A 24482-nucleotide genomic window follows, 5' to 3' on the forward strand; every position below is an offset into this window, starting at 1 on the left:
CGGGCTTATAAGATAAAAGCCGGGCTTATAAGATAAAAGCCGGGCTTATAAGATAAAAGCCGGGTTTATAAGATAAAAGCCGGGCTTATAAGATAAAAGCCGGGCTTATAAGATAAAAAGCCGGGCTTATAAGCGTATAAGCCGCTGAAATGTTCGTTAGGTACTCTGGCCCAGGTGTGGATGTATGTCACAAGCTGCTTCTGGACGCCGATGTCAGTGGATGCAACACACATTATCCCGAAGGATTCGCAGCTCCGGGCATCAGTCGCTACAGTTTCCTTCACAGTGTCAGCTCAAATGTAATGCTCGAGCTTAGCTGATGCGGGGTCATTTCGCGAAAAACATTGTGTATTGAGTAGGAAGTGGTGCTTTCTTGCGTGTGTTGCATTGGATGTCCAGATGTCCGTGGTCAAAGCAACATAGCTTGCGTCCGCCCGCATCCCCTTCAAAAGGCTCACACCGTCGGCGTGATCCTTGCGGGCAAGACTAGCAATTTGAGTTCGCGAAGGAAGCACATATCTGGGCTCAACAAACTCCATCAGCTCCTTTAGGCCGGCGTCCGTGACTAGGCTGAGCGGCCGCCCATCTAGCCAGGTCCACCGTGCCAGGATCTTGGTGATGGCCATTGCGCGAGGAGCCGACACAACCCGCCCTCTGGCCGCTTTCGCCTAAGCGAACTTGACGATGGCCGGCTGAGAGTCGACTTTCTTGGCAGCGCCGGTCTGCACCACGAAGTCAGAGGGGTGGCGATTTCTCAAGTGTCTCTACAAATTCGATGTTGAGGAGCCATTGTACTTCAACACATCCTCATACAATAGACACTTCGCTTGATGGCCCTCGACATCGCGAGTTTAAAATTTCCACACCGCGGAACGTGCCTGACGACTGAATGGAGTGGATGCAGGGCTCAAAGGAGCTTGCGACAGAGTCAGAGAGTTCGACATCGCAAAGACAGGAAACGTGTAAAGGACAACCTAAACACTTCAGTTCAAACTTCAAACACACAAGGAGACGACTCGACTCGTTCATAAAACTTGCTCCAACAGGCAACACTGAAGAGTATTTTCCCATGGCAACGAATCTTATCCGGGTGAGTCTCGACGGTACGGTTCCTGGGCAGCGGCTGGAAACCATTTTAGAGACGACAGTAACTACTATGTATATGTAGTGATTTATATAGCTACCGGTACTTGTAGTGGTATCGGTATAGCTACCGGTACTTGTAGTGGTATCGGTATAGCTACCGGTACTTGTAGTGGTACCGGTATAGCTACCGGTACTTGTAGTGGTACCGGTCGGTATAGCTACCGGTACTTGTAGTGGTACCGGTATAGCTACCGGTACTTGTAGTGGTACCGGTATAGCTACCGGTACTTGTAGTGGTACCGGTATAGCTACCGGTACTTGTAGTGGTACCGGTATAGCTACCGGTACTTGTAGTGGTACCGGTATAGCTACCGGTACTTGTAGTGGTACCGGTATAGCTACCGGTACTTGTAGTGGTACCGGTATAGCTACCGGTACTTGTAGTGGTACCGGTATAGCTACCGGTACTTGTAGTGGTTCCGGTATAGAACTTTAAAAAACTCTTTTTGTTTTTGTTGGTCCGGCACGTTCGGGCTCTCCGCCTTCTCCGTGAAATAATATTAAAAAAAGGTTCTGCGTTCCGGCTCTCCGCCTTTCCCGCGAAGGCACGAACATCAGAAAACTAGAGGAAAACAAACAAACACAAGAAGCAAGAGTGACAAAAAAGCAGAAAATATGATAACATGTTATAAATGAGCACGGCAATCGACCTCAACAGGGGATAGCCGCCTCAGCAACAACAAGAGCAGCTGAATCCGCGGCAAAGACCGGTGCATAGAGCCGCCTAGCACCCCTCAGGCACATCACACTGGATCGGATCAAGGCAAAGCTGATCTGACACCGGATTGAAGCCATCACGGCACTGTAGGTCTCTCCGGTCTTGTCGGCGATGAGGGACGCTATCCTCTTGTACTTAGAGGTGGCAGATTTCCCCATTCCTCCCGTAGTGGAGAACACGGCGGGAACAAAGCTGGAGTGTTCCACTTCCCGGTTTCGCTGCTCATAGGCACAGCGCTTGGCTTCTTCGTGACGGGTGTAGCTAGCAGCAAGTGAGTTGAGGCGATTCGAGGATGCAAAAGGGTTAAACACCCGAACATCAATGTTGGTGCACTCGAACCGCCCTCCCCGAGTACCACTAGCCACCACGTCAAGGCGGGCTTGGTCGTCGCCCACAGCCGTGCGGTAGCGGAGCTGCTCTCCAGTGAGCGGCTGCAAATGTGGCTCAATAGCCACCTGTATATGTACCGTAATGTCGCGTATAAAAGCAGGTGCTTACGGCCGTATAAGCCGGGGTTCAAACCATGCTTCTATTCAAGTTACGCTTCTATTCAAAACATGCTTCTACGTCAACATCATCAGTCTGCACTGTGCAGTGCATACTGCCACGTATGTACTGCGCAAGTACTTGCACGCGTCTTGACCTGTATAGAAGCATGACTCGAATAGAAGCCTATTTTTTTAAGTGCGCCGTGACACAGACGCATGGTTTGAATAGAAGCCGCTCTCTGCAAAGTACATGTGCACGTACATGCGTGGCGGTATGCACTGCACAGTGCAGACTGATGATGTTGCCGTAGAAGCATAACTTGAGTAGAAGCATGGTTTGAACCCCGGCTTATACGGCCGTAAGCACCTGCGTTCATACGCGACATTACGGTAAGTGTAAAAAGGAGGACAAAATGTTATGAGTTATGACTGACTGTCCACCAACGTAACCAGATCATATTCAATCAGCGAGTGAAACGTTAAAGGGGAAGTTAAGGCAAAAATTAAAATTTCACCAGTTGTAGTCTTCGGGGTGCTGAGTCGAATGGTCTTGGTCCGAGAAAGCTGAGACGCTCCCTTCCTACTTGAATCCCAATCGAACTCGCGCACTTCCACCGAAACTGGGTGACTGCGCCCTACGAGATGGGGATTTGTATGCAAAATGTCACTAAAAGCGCCATTTCGTTCTTATAAAAGCACGGATGACCGCGATTGGCCCATATGTTGTAGTCTTTTGGACGCTGAATCGACTGGTTTTGGTCCGAAAAGGCTGCGATGCAGCGTTCCTCCTTTATTCCCAATCGAACATGGTTGAAGAAGCGGTCACGTGCTCCTGGGTGCCAAAATCACCTGGTCACCACGCCAGCAGGCGACAACTTTCACACCAAGGTTCAACTCGAGTGACAGGACTGTACCCAAAAAAGGTCAAAACAGGCTGTAAGTTGTACCCTGCAGGCACGGTGACCAGGTGACTGGTGTACGCAGGAGCACGTGACCGCTTGTTCAACCATGTTCGATTGGGAATTAGGGGCGAACGCTGCATCGCAGCCTTTTCGGACCAAAACCAGTCGACTCAGCGTCCAAAAGACTAAAGCATATGGGCCAATCGCGGTCATCCGTGCTTTTATAAGAACGAAATGGCGCTTTTAGTGACATTTTGCATACAAATCCCCATCTAGTAGGGCGCAGTCACCCAGTTTCGGTGGAAGTGCGCGAGTTCGATTGGGATTCAAGTAGGAAGGGAGCGTCTCAGCTTCCTCGGACCAAGACCATTCGACTCAGCACCCCGAAGACTACAACTGGTGAAATTTTAATTTTTGCCTTAACTTCCCCTTTAAATGTCTCAGTACTCCCTGTCAGTGTTGTGCCTTTTTTGTTGCACTCGCTAATTGAATATGAATTAGTTACGTTGGTTGACAGTTAGTCATAACTGGTAACAGTTTGTCCTTCTCCATCTTATCCACGATTACACTGGCTCACCATTCGAGAACAAGAGAGTGTAGTTAATAATAGAGAGACCCGCATTCACTGCCGCTAACTGCTTGCATGTGCGCCTGCATGCATACCACTGACTGCCTGCATGCGCACCTGGCTACTGATTTGCCGGCACGTCCTGCCCTGCTATGTGGGCCATGCGTTACGTAGACTGTCGCAGTCCGCTCGGTGCGCTGCAGGGCAGTTGATCTATGCAGCGTACACCAGTACACCTGCTACTACTAATGCTAAGTACCGGTACAGTCATGCACAGTAGAGACGCACACTGAAGAACGTGGAGCCCGAGAACGTCCAGCCTGAAATGCCAAGAATGCCACAGCATCAAGTTAAGAACGGCGGTGTTGGTTTTCTGGCAACTTTTGGGAGGAAAGTAGTACCAGTTCAGGGAAAGATAGCTGTTATCATCGTTCGTTAACAAATATACATATAGGTAATCAATAAACAAATTTCAGTGATCGCTTCACCCCTGGTATTTTTTGTGTGCAGGAAAAATCTTAGATGAAAATTGGTCAAAACGATTTGCTACGTACGTGGTAAAGGAGTTGTCCTGAGTGATGTGATGGGCAAATCTGAGATACGGATAGTACCCGGTCCCGGGGCGCTTGGATAAAGAGTGTTTCGAAGGTACTCTTACAGTGCAGCCTGCGCGCATGCAATGTGGAGTTGCAGCAAGTGGTCAAGTCCTTTTGCCTGCATGACAGGAGCCGCGGAATAGCTCGACATGCAAGTGATGGTATTGTTTCTTTTTTGTTTGTGTATTGTTATTGTGTTCTTTGCTTGTGCAGAGCCACTATCCATAGCCATAGCTGCCGGTCCGTTCTCTGTGGATGACAATCTCACATATCAACCTCTGATAGAGCTCATGGCAAAGGTGGCTGAGGAGCCGCCAGATGTCCTCCTGCTGGTATGTTCTACGACGAGTTCCATGACCTACAGTCTGTTGTTGTTGTTGTTGTTGTTGTTGTTGTTGTTTTTGTTGATAATGATGATGTTTGGTGGTCATACGTGCCCCACCACAGTTTGGCACATACCAAGTTAGTTGCTTTCAAGGGTTGTGGGTCGCCTGTGTAAGCCCTCTATATGCCCTCTAGCTGCACGTGTACTTGTGTGTGTGTGTGTGTGTGTGTGTGTGTGTGTGTGTGTGTGTGTGTGTGTGTGTGTGTGTGTGTGTGTGTGTGTGTGTGTGTGTGTGTGTGTGTGTGTGTGTGTGTGTGTGTGTGTGTGTGTGTGTGTGTGTGTGTGTGTGTGTGTGTGTGTGTGTGTGTGTGTGTGTGTGTGTGTGTGTGTGTGTGTGTGTGTGTGTGTGTGTGTGTGTGTGTGTGTGTGTGTGTGTGTGTGTGTGTGTGTGTGTGTGTGTGTGTGTGTGTGTGTGTGTGTGTGTGTGTGTGTGTGTGTGTGTGTGTGTGTGTGTGTGTGTGTGTGTGTGTGTGTGTGTGTGTGTGTGTGTGTGTGTGTGTGTGTGTGTGTGTGTGTGTGTGTGTGTGTATGAGCTGCTCGTCTGCCCTGCCAGCCATGGCTCTGTATTATGCCCCGTGCTCTGATGTGCAATAGTTTGACGTTTTTCTTGTGTTCACTATCATTCCACTAAATGTTGTGTTATGTGTTCAGATTGGTCCGTTCGTTGATACAAACTCAGAGGAAGTGAAGGTGAGATACCGGTACATGTACACTGAATGGGACAATGGTTGAGTCATGTTCAATGTGCATATTCTTCCATATTTTTCCATGTTTTACCATGGAATAACGGGGGGGGGGGGGGTGCAGCTTATACTTGGGAAAATACGGTAGACGCGGTGTACGGCAGTGGTTTGTATGACATGACTACAACCATGTGTCCCGCTGACCAGACTATGACTACAACCATGTGTTCCGCTGACCAGACTATGGCCGCCTCATTAGGATCGTGATGTTGCAGAAGAAGAAAGTTTCGTTCACAGCCGCTTTTATTCTAAGCCGCTATGCTATGCTTTATTTTGTTCAGGAACAATTCCGAATTCTCACCCCATGAACGTTTTCTTGTCACAATTATCAATGGAATTTGTGACTAAAAGGAATGATTTTTCTTACTATTCTTGTATCCTCGTTTCCCACTCCAAGTGTACGAATCCTACTGTAGTTTCATCATTCCTTTTAGTCACAAATTCCATTGATAGTTGTGACAAGAAAACATTCTGGAACCCTTCAATTGTTGCTATGATTGTGATATCAGTGCACACACAGTTTTATTCGTTGCTTTACTAAGACTATTGTCTCCACGTCGCCTGTTCAAAAGAAAACAAGTCAGGCTCTTTCCAATCAACATTCAAATTTTCCACTCGCAGTGCATTGCCTTCTCTTTGTCTTCAAGGAAATTAGAATTTTTGCTTTGAATTGCCGTATTTACCGGAGTATAGTGCACACTTTAGATGCGCTATTTCAGGCCCCGAATCGCATATGCGCACTATGCTCCGAATATGAAAATGAATGCACTTCGAAAAGGAGTGCTATGTATCAAACGGTTGCGAAGTTTGGACCTCTGGGTCTCTGACCCTGCACAAGCCATATCCATGCATTTGTGATGTCTTCTACCAGCTACACTGCAAATGCAAGATGAGTATGAGACAATGGTCGCACTATTTAATATACAGCCTTTTTTAATCCATATTAAATTTCTCAACTGTAGGCTGCGCATTATACTCCAGATATACCTTGAATTGCCAAAACGTTGGTCAAAAAAGGGGTACGCGTTGTGCTCCGGCAAACACAGTACTTAGTTAATTTGAAACAAAAACTTCAGCTGGTACGGTGGTACAGTGGTACGGTGGTACAGTGGTACGGTGGTACAGTGGTACGGTGGTACAGTGGTACGGTGGTACAGTGGTACGGTGGTACAGTGGTACGGTGGTACGGTGGTACGGTGGTACAGTGGTACGGTGGTACAGTGGTACGGTGGTACGGTGGTACGGTGGTACGGTGGTACAGTGGTACGGTGGTACAGTGGTACGGTGGTACAGTGGTACAGTGGTACGGTGGTACAGTGGTACGGTGTGTCGTGTGCATGTACTATGTTCACATGTGTTGATAGTGCACGGCTGTGTTTTCTTTCTTTGAAATGTTGGACTCCTGCTTCATGGCAGGTTTGTCTGCTTGTCCAACACTGACTAATATCTCCTCTTTCCTTCTGCCCTGCTTGCCTTGTAGAAATGTTCTGTTGACATGCTGTATGATGATTTCTTCCGCGCGCTGGTTGAGCAGAAGATTGTATCTCAGTAAGCAGCAGTTCCTGATTTCTTTGTATATGCGTACATTACGTACCTGTACCTGGTTGTGGCTGTGGGTGTGAGTTTGTACTCCACAGTATGAGATTGGCCATTCTTCTCTGTGGGCTGCGCTAGGAATTACAGTGGACACACGTTTCTTTTGCCACGGAGCGGTTGCAGTTTGGCTTGTCCGATGCATTTGAACAACACTTCTAATATACTGTGTGATATACTGTGTGATATACTGTGTAATATACTGTGTGATTGAGATGACTGACATGTGCCTGTGCTCGTTACACTGTTCATTAAAGGCTTCCGGCAAGCACACATCTCGTTTTAGTACCATCCAGTCGTGACATCCACCACCACAGTGTCTATCCGCAGCCGCCGTTCGCCTCATGGTCAGCTCTCAAGAAGGTAAAATATTTTGCACTGCGGTTGTATGCATGCATTGCACACAAGCTATCACCGTAAAGTACCACCAGAGCGCCCCGTCTCGCCAGAGCGCCCCACCTTGATTTTACAGCCAAGGAAAGGAAAATTGTATGGCAGAGTGCAACGAAGTTTGTACGGCGTGAGAACCTTAGTATGCTAAGGTGACACTTGGCCGGTTTTGTGTGTAGCTCGTGTCTGCTTGAAGGTAAATTGAGTACGGATTGACTGCAGAGTATGTAATATGTGTACAAGGTTCGTGTCGTATGACCTACAGGCAGGAGATCACCTCCACAATACGACCACGAAAGGACGAGATTGTGGGGCGCTCTGGCGGTACTTTACGGTATATGCGTGCACTTCATTGAAGCTTCTGTATGCAGGTGCTGCTCCGAAGCTGCTCTATACATGCACATGTACTGTACGTGACAGACTTGTGAATTCATGCAGTCTTGAGACTCAGAAGAATCAAGCCATAAGTATAGGACCGGGGGCAACTATGGCTTTGCATGCAAAGGTGCTTGTGTGCGCGTCCGTGCGTGCATTCAGGGATACAGTGAAACCTGTCTAAGGCGACCCCTCAAGGGACGAGAAAAAGTGGTCGCCGTGGCCAGGTTCAGTGGGGCATGTGACCATATCCACATGTGATACATCATTTTGATCTGTGCATCACAGTGCACACACCTATGCTACTCTAGCACGACTCATGTCCCTGGGGTCCTCAGACCTGTCAAATGTCGTGCATGCACCATGTACATAATTATGTACATCTACACTTCCTGCACTGATGTGTAGATCTACCATGCCTGTTGCACCATGCAATGCGTACATTTACATGACTAGCACTGTGCAACACGGTCGCGGGTGGGTGGTCGTCGGTCGCGTTGAGCGAGTGGTCGCCTTATCCGAGGTGTTTTGAATGTAAATGCGTCCGTGACAAGGAAAAGTGGTCGCCATTACAGGTTTTACTGTATCTGGCATTACAATCATTGGATATACTAAGTACATGTGCCAGTAGCATTGCTATTTGGTGGTTGTTGTTTGATTTCCGTTCCTCGGCTTGTATTGTAAAGGGTGGCAGGTCATGTGGTACTGCTGTTTTCCGTTTCTTATATCTGTGCCTAGGACAACATTCACCTCTTCTCTGACCCGGCGTGTGTATCAATCAATGGCGTCGTCTTAGGCTGGACTTCGGTGGATGTTCTCATGCAGCTCAATCGCCAAGAGGTTGTGTAAGGTCACCTTGCTCATGCCAAATATAGTTATATTTATACCTGTATGGTCTCCTTGCTCATGCCAAATATAGTTATATTTATACCTGTATAGAGCGAGTGCAGTGATGGTGTGCTGGTTGATGAAAATCTGTACGATCGTACAGGGCCGAATGCTGCTTCTTACCCCTTTATCCAAATATAGTTTTAATAGTTTACATGATAAATTTACTCCCGTGTCAGGAGTTAGCACATCTGGACATGTCAACTTCTGTACAAGATTCTTGGGGTGGACCGATGAACAGTAATGCAAATCTAGGCCGATCATCTTTTCCGAGGTGCGCGTGGTAGCGCGTGGTAGGTTAAAAGTAGTTAGATGAGCAAGATCACTGCACGGCATGGCCGGGCGGCGGCATTGCGCAACTAAAAACTGTATAGGGAGCGTGTACATCAAAAGAGAAAATAGCGGTCACCTGTCAGGCTATGTGTAGACCTGAGTAGCCTCCGTCACCAAAGGTCGAAGAATCCCAAGCATCGTGAAGTTAGCTTGAGAAAAGGCGACTTTCAGCAGCTGGTCTTCTTGCTATCGTTCATATGGGCTTTGTCAAACAGACATAGTTAGGTGAAAGAAGTCCACTGCTGTTTTGAGACGCGCTTGCGGCAGCATAGAGGCTAGCTTGTTCAAGAGTCTGAGTTTGCTGGCGTTGGTTTGGCAGCTGCGGCCGATCAGTGCCAGCAAGGTCTTGGTGGCGAGCTGCTCATGCCCAGGATGTATACTGTACCTTCTTAGTTGTGCGCTCCATTGCTTGTGTGACTACCTTTACCTATAGCTAACGTGTTTCGTTTTCATGGTCTCACTTTGCTTGCCTTTCTTCTTTGTTGTTGTTGTTGTTGTTGTTGTTGTTGTTGTTGTTGTTGTTGTTGTTGTTGTTGTTGTTGTTGTTGTTATTGTTGTTATTGTTGTTGTTGGATTGTACCCTACCCTGTCTAGTCTTGGCAATGCCGGTGACAAGCAGTCGCGTCTACCTGCACATATCCTACAGCAAAGGAGGTACGTTGTCTGGCGACATTCATTCATGTTGCTCTTTTCAGTCTTTTGCTTGATCGGCGACTGCTGTGAACTAGTTTAGAAATTGAATCGCGGCCTTGGAATACACTGTACCAGCATTGCTGGTGTGTTAGTACCTGTGTGCAGTGTGGCACAGCTGGTACTAGCGTTACAGAGGTTGCTGCCTTTTGAAATCACCGTGACATGCCAATGCAGTCAGTAGTACTCTGAACTCTAGGTCCATGTCATGGTGGCCACTGTGACAATGGCAACACAGCAACGCACTGTTTTTTGGAGGAGGTAGAAATCAATGGTTCGCTTCTAGAGGGGACTACACAAGTTTCCCTCCTGCTAATAGCAGCCGTCGTGCTTTGCATCTGTGCCCCGTTGTGTTTTTGCCTCCAGTTTCTGCCCGACGTTTCCGCCACCGAAGGGTGTAAACATGGAGGTTGATCAGCTGTTGATGGAGCACAACTTCATGCCATGTACACCTCATGTCCTCATCCTACCGTCAGATTTCACCCGTGGTTTCATCAAGGTGAGAGCCACGTGTGCATTGTGAGAGTCAGCACTTCTTATCAGTACATGCCTTTTCTTTGTGCGCTGAACCAACAACCCATGTTCCAGAGCCTGTACTCTTCTGGGTGCAGAAACGAATGATCTTGGTCTGAGGAGGCTACGACGGACCGGTCATCAACCATTCCCGATCGAGCTTGTTGCCCTATCCCGGAATTCAACATGATGATACGTGTATAGAAGTGGGCCACTGGGAAACACCCAGTGCATTAACTTATTCATACTTACAAGTATTTAGGGGCCGTCCGTAATTATCGAACGTTTTTCACCAAACGAATTATTTTAGTTTAGACCCAACCCCTCCCTCCCTCCCCCTCAGAACGTAAAAAAAGTTTGACATATGCATGCATAATACAACAAAAGTTGCAAGTGTGTAACTGCTCCTGTTGGGCATGCACATGTATCAATGTTTTCTGAAACGAAATTGGTCAACCCCCTCCCACCCCATAACGAAATTATTTCGTTTTGTGAAAAAAGTTCGATAATTATGGACGACCCCTTAACTAATGCAAAGCAACAGACTTTAGGGACTGCTGCGATCCCAGCTTCTTCGGGACTAAAACCGCTTGTCTCAGCGCCCACAGAACTACACAGTCATTCTAAAGCTTGCACCCATGCAATCATGCACCCATGCAATCATGCAATCATGCAATGCTTTCCGTGCAGTTTTGCCCACATCTGTAGGCGTCCATGTCATCCTTTTGACAGTGCTCACAATGATGTCACAGCATTGAAGTCCGAATATCTCAAGAACTCTGTATCCAGGCCTCCTCCGACCAAAACCAATCGATTCAGTGGTGAAACTACAGGCTCTCAATTTCAATTTTATCCCAAAGTTCCTTGACCTGTACTGCCTCTTTGACATCAAACGACACGTTTATGCCTTCTCTTGTTTGATGCGTGACACAGAACGTTAACGGCTGTGTTTGCATCAATCCATCGCGCCTCTCCAAGGGCCTCTTCTCGCGCATGCTCATCAAGCCATCCTCTTCTGCTGCCGGCAGCAGTCTGGCATCGACATCAGTAACCCAGCTTGTCAACATCTAAGGCCTACTTTTTGTAGCTTACAATACGAATTGAAACTCATGCCGGCTAGATTCAATGCGCTAATTGTAGCTGGAGTACATAACGTTATAAAGCCGCCGTGCGTGCTTCTTGTTTGTAGATATTTGTTGTATACTAAAGTCTTATTGTACATACTGAGTACATACATGTGTATTTCAAAGATAGCGAAGTCGTTTGAGTGCCCTTTTGAAGACACGTGGTCATCCGTGAGAGTAGTCTATAGACATTTTTAGAAGCTGTATTCTTTATTTCAATTTTCCTTTTTTTGTCAGTTGCTTTGTTGGCATGGTTGCATTCAACAGTTCTCAGGTGCTTGTCATTAATTTTTACCAATACTACTTACTACAATAGTCATGGTAGCTCTACATGAACTATCACTAGCACTCTCTTTTTTTTAACCTTTTCTCTGCCCCAACTTCTAGGCGGAACAAGACTACTTGTACAAAAAGGAACGAAACTGCCGTTGCGTGTCAGTTATCCAGCACCCTCGGGTCCGGACGCTTTTGGATGAGTGGATGACCGACTCTACATAGCCATCTTGTGTTCATCACACTTTAATACTGTTGATACTCGCTTATCAAAAGGCGAGTGGAGAGCTAGCAGGGAATCAGGGCATGATCGATTGGGCGAATCCCGAGCAAGTGCGCTCTGAGTGAGCGTTGTCGTTTGCCCGAATCAGGAGTAGGTGTACTTGGAATGGAATCCAACCACACCGTCCCCCACGCCCGGAGTGGAAATGGACTTTAGCGGTTTTTTACAGCATTTTTACAGAATCTTTGCACGATATCAAGAGTGCATGAACAATTGTGTGCAACTGTGGTTATGGGTCAATGCGCGGCGCGCTGCCTTCATATCATTACATAACTTGCTTTCATCACGCTCTGAAAGCATGCATTCAAACTCACAATTTCTCATACGAGCCCATCCGTTTTTGCTCAATTCGTTCCAGTACCTATGCGAACTCTAAATTCTAGCGCTTGAACTCCAGTTCTGTACGAAAGTTCAAAGTTCATTTCAAACCAGAGGGGAAGTGCGGTGTTTGATTTTCCGCAGTGCGCGGACTGCAGCTGAATGATTGTACGAAGGCAGCGCGCCGCGCATCTGGCCCATACAAAAGAGATCACAGTTGCATACTTTGACGATTATGCCTACATTTTGTGATACTACACCCTTGCTTTGTTCGATTGGGCCAGCGTTGCTCGGACAACACCGCCTGCTCGCACTCAATCCAGATTCGCCAATCGAAGACACCCTGACTCCCTGGTGTAGAACATGACTTTCCCTGCTTTCAGCTTTTTGATTCCTTTGACACAATTCTTTCCGGAGACGGTTATGGTGACGGACTTGCATGTACAGTACACAGGTACATGCAGTCTAAATTTTACCTAGAGCCCAAGAGATCCAACCTGAAATACTAAGAACGCAGCCGGATCGCCGATAATATTAACCACCCCTTGGAAACAATGTTCTCCTGGTTGGTTGAGAGACTAACCTCCTTTCCCCCAACTCACTTGTGAGGTCTGAATTCGCCACTATAGTAAGGTGAACAGGCATAGTGGTGGCCTGCGATAACCGACATGCCAGGTGACTGACCGACAGATACCGGTAACCAGCATGCAACTGTGTATTCAGAAGTACTAAGTTTTGTACGAGACTCGTAGTTGTTCATATTTAAACAAACAAAACAGCAGATACACACACATGTCACTGATGCAGAATTACTATACTACAAAGCAAAGCATAGGGGTATTCATTGCTACACTGCATTCGAAGTAATGATACAATCATGTCCTACAGCACTGTATCGACAGGGCCAACCTATGCACAGCGAAAACATGTAATGGCATGCACGCACAGCCGGAAATTAGATGTTGTCGATGTCCAAGTCATCATCATCACCACCATCATCATTGCCTGCAGCAGCAGCAGCAGTCTTGATCTTCTGACGCTCTTCTTTCTCGACTTGAGCTTGGCTCTTGTGTGTGTAGACCACCTCAATGTCGTCTTCATCGTCGCTCTCCTCTTCCTCCTCTGCCTCGCGCAGCCATTTCAGAAAGGGTGTGGCGCGGTCCCGGATGGTCTGGGACATTTCTTTGCTGACATAGCGCTTTGATACCTATAGCACAAACAGCGGCAACACCAAAAGCAAAGGGACAATCATCGTCTTCAGAAACACCCATTGTACAGTAACATGGTCAACAGGAGCCACAAACATGCACCATATACCGTATGTCTGCACCTTTAAAGCCATGGCGGTGTATTCGATTATAAAGCCAGTCTCAGTTATAAAGCCATGGGCTTCATAGATGAAATGACATTTGAAGGAAGTTTTGCAAAAATGAAGGAATAAAGCGGGATTCACAGAAGCTTTTTTGCGATGCGACACGCGATGCGACAGCCGCGAAACCGGGAAATCCCCAAATCGCAACCATCGCGGACCCCACACAACTGCCACAACAGGGCCATCGCAGAAGTTGAGCTTGGCTCACGCGTCCGTCGCAGATCGCGTCGCATCGCAAAAAAGCTTCTGTGAATCCCGCTTAAGTGCTATCCTAACAAACTTACAGCCCAGCAGAACGGATGAACAAGTAGATTTAGATTGAAATTTCTGTGTGGACTTTGACTTTTAGGGCATGGCGTAGTGGGCGAGTCATTTTGCATCTAAAATATCTAGGAAAGCAGCAGTGTTTCGATTATAAGGCGCTGACATAGGGTACATAGTTCTGTTCGAATTTGTCATAGAACACAACGGGAGCAGACGAGCGCTACATGTACGTGTGCAAGTACTTCATAATCCCATGCCAAAAGCAGTATTTAAAATTCTAAAACTAAGTACACTGCAAGCATTGGAAGTTGATTTTGAAAGCATGATCAGGCCCGTTTGGCCGTGGAGTACGTCAGAAATCTCCAGAAAAGCAGCCGTTGTCTTTTCTGCAAAATACCGCAGGATTTCTAAACCATGCAGAATCGAGAATCTACGGGGACAGTAGAACTGCTGCAGAAGTCAACGGAGGATGTAAGGAAGCTTACCTTTCCTTCCCATTCAAGAAAGACTTCCTCATCAACCAAGTCCAGATCATAACTCATCTTCCAGATGTGAGGAACACGGTTGAGCAGAGCGGGATGGCGTTTCCCTACCAGGTTCTCCAGAGCACCCAGAAAGTGTTTCTGTGCTTTCTTGTTCTCACGGAGAAACTGTACATAGCCAAGAGAATACACAGAGGAAGGAGTCACGCACATTCATCTAGAACAGAGTGCAGAAAATATGAAGAAGACGGGCCAGTACAATCAAGTAATATGAAAGCAGTACAAAGATAATGCTAAAACACGGCTATACGCGCTGAACAGGAAGAAGGATGGGAGCTGACATGTCAATAGCACTGAAGTACCGTATTTTTCGGAGTATAGTGCGCACTTTAGACGTGCTATTTTAGGCCCTAAATCGCAGGTGCGCACTATGCTCCGAATATGAAATGCATGTACTTCAATGAAGATTGAAGTGTGCACCCTCAATGAAGATTGGGGGTGCGCGTTATACAAAGGTGCGCACTATACTCCGAAAAATACGGTACAAGCAAACGACAGTAGAATGTATTTAAAAAGGCATTCTAGTTCACTGACGTCATGCGATTCAACCCTAAAACCGGGGCATTTTAACCCTATTTTTTGCGATTTAAACTTAAACCACACAACCCATACGTGTCTACAGGTACTGCAGAGTTGCTGAAAAAGAGATGTTCACCATGTAGTATTCACGGTACCGCCCAATTTACCCGCTTCACATCCCGAGCGGCTGATCCATGATCATCTTTATCGAGCGGATTGTGATGTAGTACGTACAGCGTGCGCGCCGCACCCTTCAACCAACGAACATCAAACTACTGGATGGGGATAAAAGAGATTGGAGTCGTCTTGATCAGTCCAATTCAACTGTTACTCAACTACGAAGATGCTTTTCAGCTGTACGATGTGCAACCACGACCAGCCTCCAGCCGTTCGTGGACCATCTCAAATCAAAAGGGCACCAAAAGAACCTGGAGGCCGGTCGTCAGCCCACGTTCTTATGTTCCTGATAAGTGATCTACTATGTGAATCGCGCACGTTTCAAAGAGATATCCGTCATGTAGTACTCACATCACCGCCCAATTTACCCGCTTCACATCCTGATTGGGTAGTGAGTGGTGGTCACCATGATCATCATCTTTATTGCGCGAGTTTCAACTATCTACTATGTGAATCCCACACGTTTCAAAGAGATGTTCACCATGTAGTATTCACGGTACCGCCCAATTTACCCGCTTCACATCCCGAGCGGCGGACTCCACGATCATCGCGCAGAGTTTTAATGTTGAACTGCGCGCGCACCGCACCCTTCAACCAACGAACATCAAACAACTGGATTCGCCTTGATCAGTCCCATTCAACTACAGTGTATCGACAGAACCGACGTACATCATGCTCTTCAGTTGTTCCGTTTGTATGAAGACCACGACCGGCCTCTGGCCGCTCGTGGCCCACCTGATGTCCAAGGGACATCGGCAAAATCTGGAGGACGGTCATCAGCCTTTATTCAAGTGTAGCTGGTAAGTGATCTGTTATGCAATTATCTTTATTTGAAATACAGGAGATCTTATACATCTTGTTTTTATCTGTTTCCTCCATGCAGCGACAACCATTGGCGGAACCATGCCAACATGAAGGAGCACATCTCAACAACCAACCATCCAAGACACTATTTGGAGAAGGTTGCCGCCTACTACGGGGTGATGCGAGCAGAGCGCCTCATCACCCTTGTCCAATCACATACAGAGCTTTGAAATTTATAATTAAACAGTTTTAAACCAACTGTCGATGGGTTTGGCACGTTGAAGTTCGATGTGATCGATGTAATGGGTAGCTGCAAGTTCGTTGAACAGAGCGGCAGCAAACATATGGCAGTTGTTTGTTGACACGTTGGAAATGCCCTCGACGAGATTCGAGTCGTAGAGGAAATCTACCATATTCTGCAGATTTAGATTCGATTGGTCAGTAATAATCTCCTCTATTGGAGTTTTTTTTTTCGATAGGCACTTCGATAGGAGGATCTCACGCTTGAACAAGTCTTGCCTCTGCATATGCTGACACCGTCAGTGGGTTTTTCCGCCGACCACCACCACTTTTTCGTTTGAAAGACAACGAAAGCGTGGAAAGCAATCAAATCCGTCGGTTGAAGGTACCACATAGGAGTTTTGTAAATGCCTGCTCAGATGATGGTCTTTTCACCTACGAGGGGTTTGAGATAGGTTGATATCGGCGCTGTCGATTCTCCAAGCATCTTGCCCGATTTTATTCACGTTCGGGTGGAAGTACACGGCTTTATCGTAGTTAGCACCACCAAATTTGTGTACGAGCTCCGAAAGGCCGGACGAGATGTTCGTGCAAGAGGTAGACATGAGAGCATGAAAATTTGCATGCAACCCTGCTGACGAATTGAGCATAATGATGCATGCTGAAAGCAAGTAGAGTCTTTTTATACTGGGTCCTACAGTCAATGAGCACTCGTCAGCTCCGCACCGACGGCACTTCCTGAAAATCATGGATCTGTGTGATCAATTCAATGCGCTCATCAATTACGTTCGATAGCCAAAGGGCTCTCCAGTACGAGATGATGGCTGCAATCACGTGACCGAGGCCGTGATAGATGGACACTACGGGTGCACGTCGTGTGCGCACGTGATCGAGCAGCACGTCTACGCACCGGAGCATGATTTTCAAAAGCGATGCATGCCAGAAGGAGGACAGGAGGAGAGAGACTTTGTAGCGAAACCGGTCAGTAACAAAAAAGAATGTCGCATCTGTTTGTGTAGGAGGTGTCACCTCAATAAGAATATCAATCTCGACAGCGTCGACAGACTAGTTTTCTGAAGAAAACAAACATTGGTGACTTCCTCTCAGCTCACTTCAACTTCACCCCCTGCAAGAAACGCTACATTCTCTGAAGAAATCCTGTTTGTACAAAAGCCCACTAGGCTATTGCACTATTGTGCTTCCTATTCGATTGCAATTATATCGTTCAGAAGCGTTTACGTACCTCCCTTCCACGCCGCAATATTTCCTGGCTGCGTTTTGCGCGAATGTTCAAACCCTTGCCGGCCAGATTTTCCCTCCTATGGTGTCTCCATTTCATGGAGAGTTCGCGCCAGCTCACACCACACCGCAACAAGTGTCGAACGCTCGTAAAAATCTACACCACCCGAGCAACGACGATGCTAAAATCCTGATCTCTATCGTTGATGCCTATTGCTGGGAGACATACCCTCTATCCCATCTGATCGACTAACGACCCCGACAAAGACATCCATACACACCTGCAAAAAGAGCTTGGAATACGTCTTGAGCTGGTCCAAAGCATTAGCGTTTAAGACCGCCTCACACACAAGGAGAACAGTCTTTTCTACAAGCTCCAAGCGCCGCGACTCTTTGAAAACGGACTCGTTGTCAGGTGCCAGCTGGCCGCCTTTCATCTCCTTAGCAATGAAGGCTTCAAGCAGGTCCAAGCGCTTGTCCTCGGGCAGTTCCAAGTCGTCTGTGATAGCAAGAGTAGCTGCAGCAGTAGTTAAACTGCTGGCCATGCGTTGTTTCACTGCATCAGCACTGGTGTCCACAGACCAATCGTCATCATCGACATTGCCATCCACGGAGGACCCGCTGCCAGAAGGTCGTGGAACAGCATCGCTAGCCTGACGACGGGACACAAGGATCAAACACATTGCACAAGTGCTGGTCAAGGCAACAGCTACAGTAGTAACACAACCCGGAGCTAGATTATAGTCCAAAGCATCAGAGAGTATAATCGCATTACCCAGCATAGACACAAAGGTCTAGGTGTATATAAAGGATTATCATCATAGCAATGGGGGTATAAGAGTCCCTTCGGACGTGAGAGTGAAAAGAAAAAGAAGACGATGTTGCAAAGCACATCACTGCACACACACACACAGCGTATAGTGAAGAGAGTAACAGCAGATTAACTGCACATACCATGGCAGATGTGTCCGTGCCCTCGGCAGGCGGAGTTTTCGAGGAATTCTTCTTCGATACCTTCCTGCATGCCAAGAAGCAAGGAGACAATAAAGTAAGGTGAATCACAGAGAACCAAGTATACCTATCATAAACGAATTGACACAGTATCCCAGTACATACAAATATTACAAGCTAAAATGGGAAACGTAAATGTACAACTGCAGTGAGCAACCTAACAACCAAGGACATCAGGCGCTGTCTAACAGGCTAAATTGCTCTCGGAGACCACGACCACAACAAAGTTGTAGTTGCCCTGCACATGAAGCACAATTATTAGCCCAGTGCATTGCAGGTCTCCATACAAGGTACAGTAAATACTGGATATAACGTGCCCCTTTGATTTCGATAATTTATCACTATATCTGGTGCATCACTATAGCCGATTTGCATGCATGAACCACACATGGCACATGACTGTGCATGAAATGATGCGTACACGCTGAAAAAAAAGCATGAAAAGCAGCCACGTGTACATGTGGCTGTTAACAGCATACAGGGAAGAATTTTCTCTCACTCACGTCTGTTGCCAGATGCATCCAGGCAACACTGGATCAGTTTTGGAAGAACACTTGTTTTTGTGATCATCACTCTTGATCATTATAATGCGATATTTTCCTGTACATTTGATATGGTTTGCTTCCTGAAACCCATCACAATAAGCGATATATCGGTATAGCCGATAATAGTGTGTATAGTGATATTTTACCTGTATTTTCTGATTTGATTTTGACGAGTTCTATCATTATAGCCGGTATATCGTTACACCCGGTCACTTTATAAACGATACTCACTGTACTATATACAATTCGGTGGCAGAGCAGAGAATCAGTACCTGCAAGAAAAAAAGAAGGTACAGCTGACAACATTCACGCAAACTCACGTCTTGCCAGATGACGGGGGGTTGGGCGGATTCCGCAAGATGAAGGTGGTGAGTTTGTGGCGCATGTCGACGCCAGTGCGATAGCCGCACGCAATGCAGATTTGATTGATGGTCTGTTTGCGAGACACCTCCTGAACACAGCATGCATACACAGCCACACACACCCAGAATGGACATCACAGCCTACCTTTAGTAATGGCAACAGCAACTCCCGGCAATACTTCAAGACAAACACAGATACACACACGCACACACACACAGTAATACTCACCAAATTAGTCTCTGGGTTTCCACACTCTTTGCACAGGACAAATCGCTTGATGAAGCCATCGAGCATGTCCTGCAGCTTTCCTGCATCATGCGGACCATTGACAATGTAGCGCTCCTTTTTCGTATCCATCTGCACCTGAGCGCCCAGTTCACAGCCAAAATATTTCGTAGAGTCTGAAACACACAGAGAATATCAAAAGCATTACTAGTGGTGTTAGTGGACAATAGCGTAACGTGTAGTTCCTTTGTCCTTTTTTTCAATAAATTTATCCTTGGCTCTCCATCCGAGTCCATTATTTTATTACATGTTTAATACAGAAAACAATGGCAAAGCATGGCAAGAAAACTTCTGCTTGGAAGATACAACAAACAAAGTACCCTGTGCACACAAAATGCGCACATCAACAAAACTCGGAACCACAAAATCGTGACTAAATGCTCACTTTGAGCCAGGTGTGCACAGAAGTTCTGCATTCGGAGATGAAACTGGCTTATTTGCAAGTTCGGATTGCCATTGCCAAAGTGTACAGGAACCACAGGTCCATATCCATGTATGCATACATGGGTGGGTCTTCATCAAGATGTGTGCATGGAAGACAAGCAACCTACATGATGGCGGACGATGAAGGGCCTTCGCAATGGCCACCATGTTGACGATGACCGTTTTCATTCCGTTCCCTTTCCCCTCCACCTTTGCACACAGACACATAGGAAGAATTGCACAGACAAGGTTCTACACCGCGGCAGATGTATTCCAGCATCATCAGGGTACGCACACAGGCATACATTTGAAACTCAAGTATATTTCGGGACACGAAGAAACAAAATTTGAGTGCAGGTATAAGAAGACACCCGGACGGCTGGAACACGACAATGCCTGCCTTGCTCCCGGCTGCCCTTGAAGCAGGGCCAACCTGTGCACGTAACGTGTATGATATCATGAGTCCCCAGCGCATTCGACATCAACAGGTTGCTTACTGTAAAATCAAGAATACTTCACGAGCTTTATTAAACTTATTTTTTCGTATACCAAGGCTACGTGAAATTAAAGTATAAACCGCATACTAAATCCATCTTTAGTATGTACAGAAGGCGACAACAATTTCGTGTGCAAAATATACTTCATTTACAGTGCTTGATGATACAATCACGTGTTACTTAGACCACAGAGCATGTACATCTATAACTTACAAGTGTTTGGGTAGGTTCAAGACATTTCAGGGGTGTTATGGTCTGGTGTAGTCTCTCCCAGGGTACGGGTACTAGGTCCCCAGCATTGTACTAATATAAGGTATTATGGCCCCTTGGACAGTACTCTGGCTGGTCCATTAGACACCAGAAGGTAATTGAATGAATGTGACAAGACCTAAAACAACATAAGCAATATGCATCCACAAAAAGAACATTCATTGGTTTGAGGGAAAGATGCAGCAGACGGGGAAAAAAGAAAGAACATTCAACACACGTTACCAATACAGCTCTTGTTTGCACGCAAACTCGACAGGACGTAGAAATTAGAAACCCCTGGACAATAGAACTAGGTATGCAGTCCAGGCATCTTCTATGTCATGCATTTCTGCTCGGCAGTCTGTGGTATGGTTTATTCCCAAATGCATGCACTCGGACACTTCTGTACAAATGCACCATCTCATGTGTCTAATGGGAGTTTGAAGTTTACTCAATGAGAAACAAAAACGAACGGGGAATGGAGGGGGGGGGGGGGAGGGACATGCAGAATTTCGATATACAGTCCTGCTCAATGAAATCCGGTTGCGTCACTCAAGTACGCACTGGGTGTCCCTCGACCTGTGAACACCGGGCTGCAAAATGGTGCAAGGCGCAAACTTGAGTGACGCGACTGGATTTCATTCAGCAGCATTGTACAAAGGGCGACAAAACAGAAAGGGGGTGAAATGCAGAATTTTGTTATACAGCCTTTCGTATTCCAGTTGTTCACCATTTCGCTCCTTGATATTGGCCGTGCAGCAGAGTATCCAACAGAACATATTATTTTGGCACTGGTTAGCTGTCTGCAGCATCGAGTATTTCTCTATAAACAAAATTCACTGAATAAGAGTGAGCAAGAACAATTATAGAAAATACCTTCGCTTGAAGCGCTGGCATCTTGTAGCGGTAGTAGACATCCGCGATTTCTCTGTTCACGTTGACAGTCGCCATTTTGAACTAAATCATCAATCAGCTAACTATTTTGTTGCATATGAAAATAGTGTTGGCTGCTTTTCCAGCGAAACGTCTTTGACGCCAGGCATAGGTGGAGAATAACGGCATCGACAAGGTGAAGGTCTATATCCCGTAGACGTGGGACGGACGGAGAAGGGAGTTTGGTAGTATTCAGCACTGTAGTTGAAAAGCAGAAAAAGAGCAAGGATAAACAAGAATTACAAATTGAACCTCAAAAACAAAGGACAGGTTGGCACACAGTCCATCTTCTTACTGTGTCTGAGAAACGGCTGAAATCAAAGGATCAGCGAAGTTGAAGACAATACTCAACAGTAAAAAGCGAAACGAACTTGCAAGAGAAAAGGACAGACGCCGATCGAGGAGACTGAGCTGAGGAGCTCTGACAAAACATAGACTGTTGCGTGGCTTCACGCTGCAAAGACCTTTTATGATCAAACAGCTCGCAGATCGATAGATCTACTCCGTCCCGACGGTAGGCGTAGATGTAGATCTACAACTGTAGTACCAGGCCAGGGAGTACTAAAATTTTAGTACAAAGACTTTGTAGATCTACTCCCTGGATCTGGACTGGACGTACATGTCCGTGACCATGGTGACTGTACATGACTCATTGGCTGTATCAGTGTATGTGTTAGAAGCGGTGAGGCCTCCTGCAGTTTCATACAGAATTACAGATGGAGCGGACTCGCTCCCTTCTATTTACACTGCAACGTTCGAACACATTTTCGTAGTTAAAACAACGTTTCGGCATATAGCCCTCATCAGGTTTGCAATGATGTGCACTCTACAAAGGAGCAGCAAATATACTGTGCTGTGGTGTGTTTGCGCCAAATGTGTCAGCTACAAAGGTGGCGAAAGGGATTGGTGATATATTAATATCCAGATACGATATATTCACAGTAGTGCCCAGCCAGCATTAGTGTTTACTTGCGGCCGCAAGTTGCGGATTTCAACAGCTTCTCGCAGTTTTCTGCTTGCTCTGTCGCCTGCCCTTGCCAGGACTGACACAGCCGAGAACACACTATCCGCAGCAGCTATACTCTCGCCAGAATGTTTGTCGCGCACGTGGTCACCCCATGGCTTATCGAGAGTGCGACGGCGTGCCTCGCCATTGTGCTCCCGAATTCTTGTTTCCAAGGAGCGTTCCGTCTCCCCAACATACGTTTCCCGGCACCATTTGCATTGCAATTCGTAGACTACATTCTTTGTCATACATACTCGTTCGCCTCCAGACTGACAGGTAATGCAAGGCCCTAGTGGACGCCCTCTTCGTCTTTTTTCAGTAATGTTGGGCTCGTTTACGCACTTGGGTGGTAACAGCGCCGAACGGCACAGTTGACGCCTGAGGCTGCCCGAGTGCTCGTATACGACACGTACCGGCAACTTGTATTTCCGTATTGCTTTGTTCACATGGTGGTGTACTTCATCGGACTTGAACGGTAGTTTAAGGAAGGCAGAGCGAGGATTACCGCGTCGTCTACGCCGAGGTTTCCTGGCAGCTTCCCTTGCTTCCGATATGATACTGGCTGGGTAGTTATTTATGCGCAGTTGTTTGTGTATTTTTTGTTCGCTCTCGGCTTGCATCATGGGGTTAGACGATAGTCGCTGTGCCCTTAGGAATTGAGATTGAGCGACGGCTAACTTGATGTGGTGAGGAACTGCCGATGAATAATCCACCAGTAGGCCACTACTGCATGCCTTCTGGAACAATTTGAATGACAGCTCTCCGGTTTGCCCAACTGCGATCGTTACGTCCATGTAGTCTATGCAGCCACTGTCACAACTTAATTCATGCGTGAATTTGATACGTTCGTGGCTGGCGTTGAATCTTTCTATGAGCTCCAGAAGGCGCTGCCTACCATGTGTCCATAGGATGATGATATCGTCGATGTATCGTCTGAACAGAATAGGTTGGAAGGGTGAGTCCTGAAGAAGTCGTGTCTCAATGGTGTGCATAAACAGGATGGCAAATGGAGGTGCCAGGTTGTTCCCCATAGCAACCCCATCTAGCTGGTGGTAGATCTGTTTGCCAAATCTGAAGTAGTTATGACTCAGAACAAACTTCAGTAGTGTCCTGACTTGGGTCACGCTCAGCCCGAGCATATCAACTCTGTTATAGTGTTGCTCTAGCACGTCACTAACGGCATTCACGCCCTCTTCGATCGGTATGCTGGGATACAAACCCACCACATCCATCGTAGCCAGAATCGTTCCAGCTGGTGCTTTAAGGCCAGGGTATATGGTGCGGATATTGTCTAGCGCGTCTTTGGTGTTGATGAGGTGCGATGGGACAAATGCAAGCAGTTGATGCAATATGCGTTCGAGAACCACCGAAATTCCTGTGACTGGACTGTCACAAGCAGAGACAACAGGTCGGAGGGGCAAATTTTGCTTGTGGTCCTTTGGAAGACCGTATAGTTCCGGGAATCGTGTGTCATGAGGGAGTATTGCAGTCAGAAGATCAGGATCCATATTCGTGCATTGCTCTTCCAGTATGGATTTAACCTCTTTCTCATACGCAGTGATAGTTACATCCACTTTTCTGTACATAGTGCTGTCAGACAGAAGTGCCTCTGCCTTCTCCAGGTAGAGTTCCTGTTTCATAGCTACTAGCTTCTTGCTCTTGTCGGATTGCTTTATCACTACACTGG

At 46.8% G+C, this 24482-nt stretch overlaps 2 protein-coding genes across 3 annotated transcripts in view; one reads left to right on the forward strand and one right to left on the reverse strand.

The window, feature by feature from the left end:
* Positions 1-11901, forward strand: part of LOC135805641 (DNA polymerase alpha subunit B-like) — a 21338-nt gene extending 9437 nt beyond the window's left edge. Inside the window, exons 9-16 of the mRNA XM_065319714.1 lie at positions 4632-4750; positions 5455-5493; positions 7027-7094; positions 7397-7502; positions 8643-8749; positions 9720-9779; positions 10182-10314; positions 11262-11901. Coding sequence (XP_065175786.1) covers positions 4632-4750; positions 5455-5493; positions 7027-7094; positions 7397-7502; positions 8643-8749; positions 9720-9779; positions 10182-10314; positions 11262-11399 — 770 coding nt within the window. The 3' untranslated portion in view covers positions 11400-11901. The remainder of the gene's footprint in view (positions 1-4631; positions 4751-5454; positions 5494-7026; positions 7095-7396; positions 7503-8642; positions 8750-9719; positions 9780-10181; positions 10315-11261) is intronic.
* Positions 11902-13044: 1143 nt separating this feature from the next.
* On the reverse strand, positions 13045-22249 carry LOC135805636 (eukaryotic translation initiation factor 5-like). Of its 2 annotated transcripts, XM_065319703.1 has the most exons (9): positions 22085-22249; positions 21733-21987; positions 20239-20320; positions 19631-19803; positions 19360-19490; positions 18438-18501; positions 17765-18136; positions 14448-14612; positions 13045-13533 (listed from the first exon to the last, which is right to left on the reverse strand). In XM_065319703.1, the coding sequence occupies exons 2-9, from the start codon at positions 21805-21807 to the stop codon at positions 13282-13284; spliced, it is 1314 nt and encodes a 437-aa protein (XP_065175775.1). In that variant the 5' UTR covers positions 21808-21987; positions 22085-22249; the 3' UTR covers positions 13045-13281. The 2 variants fall into 2 exon arrangements, with proteins under 2 accessions (XP_065175775.1, XP_065175776.1); XM_065319704.1 differs by lacking the exons at positions 21733-21987; positions 22085-22249 and adding an exon at positions 20821-20990.
* Positions 22250-24482: the final 2233 nt, after the last annotated feature.

This window comes from Sycon ciliatum, chromosome 1 (genome assembly GCF_964019385.1).
Source record: "Sycon ciliatum chromosome 1, ocSycCili1.1, whole genome shotgun sequence".
Taxonomy (NCBI): domain Eukaryota; kingdom Metazoa; phylum Porifera; class Calcarea; order Leucosolenida; family Sycettidae; genus Sycon; species Sycon ciliatum.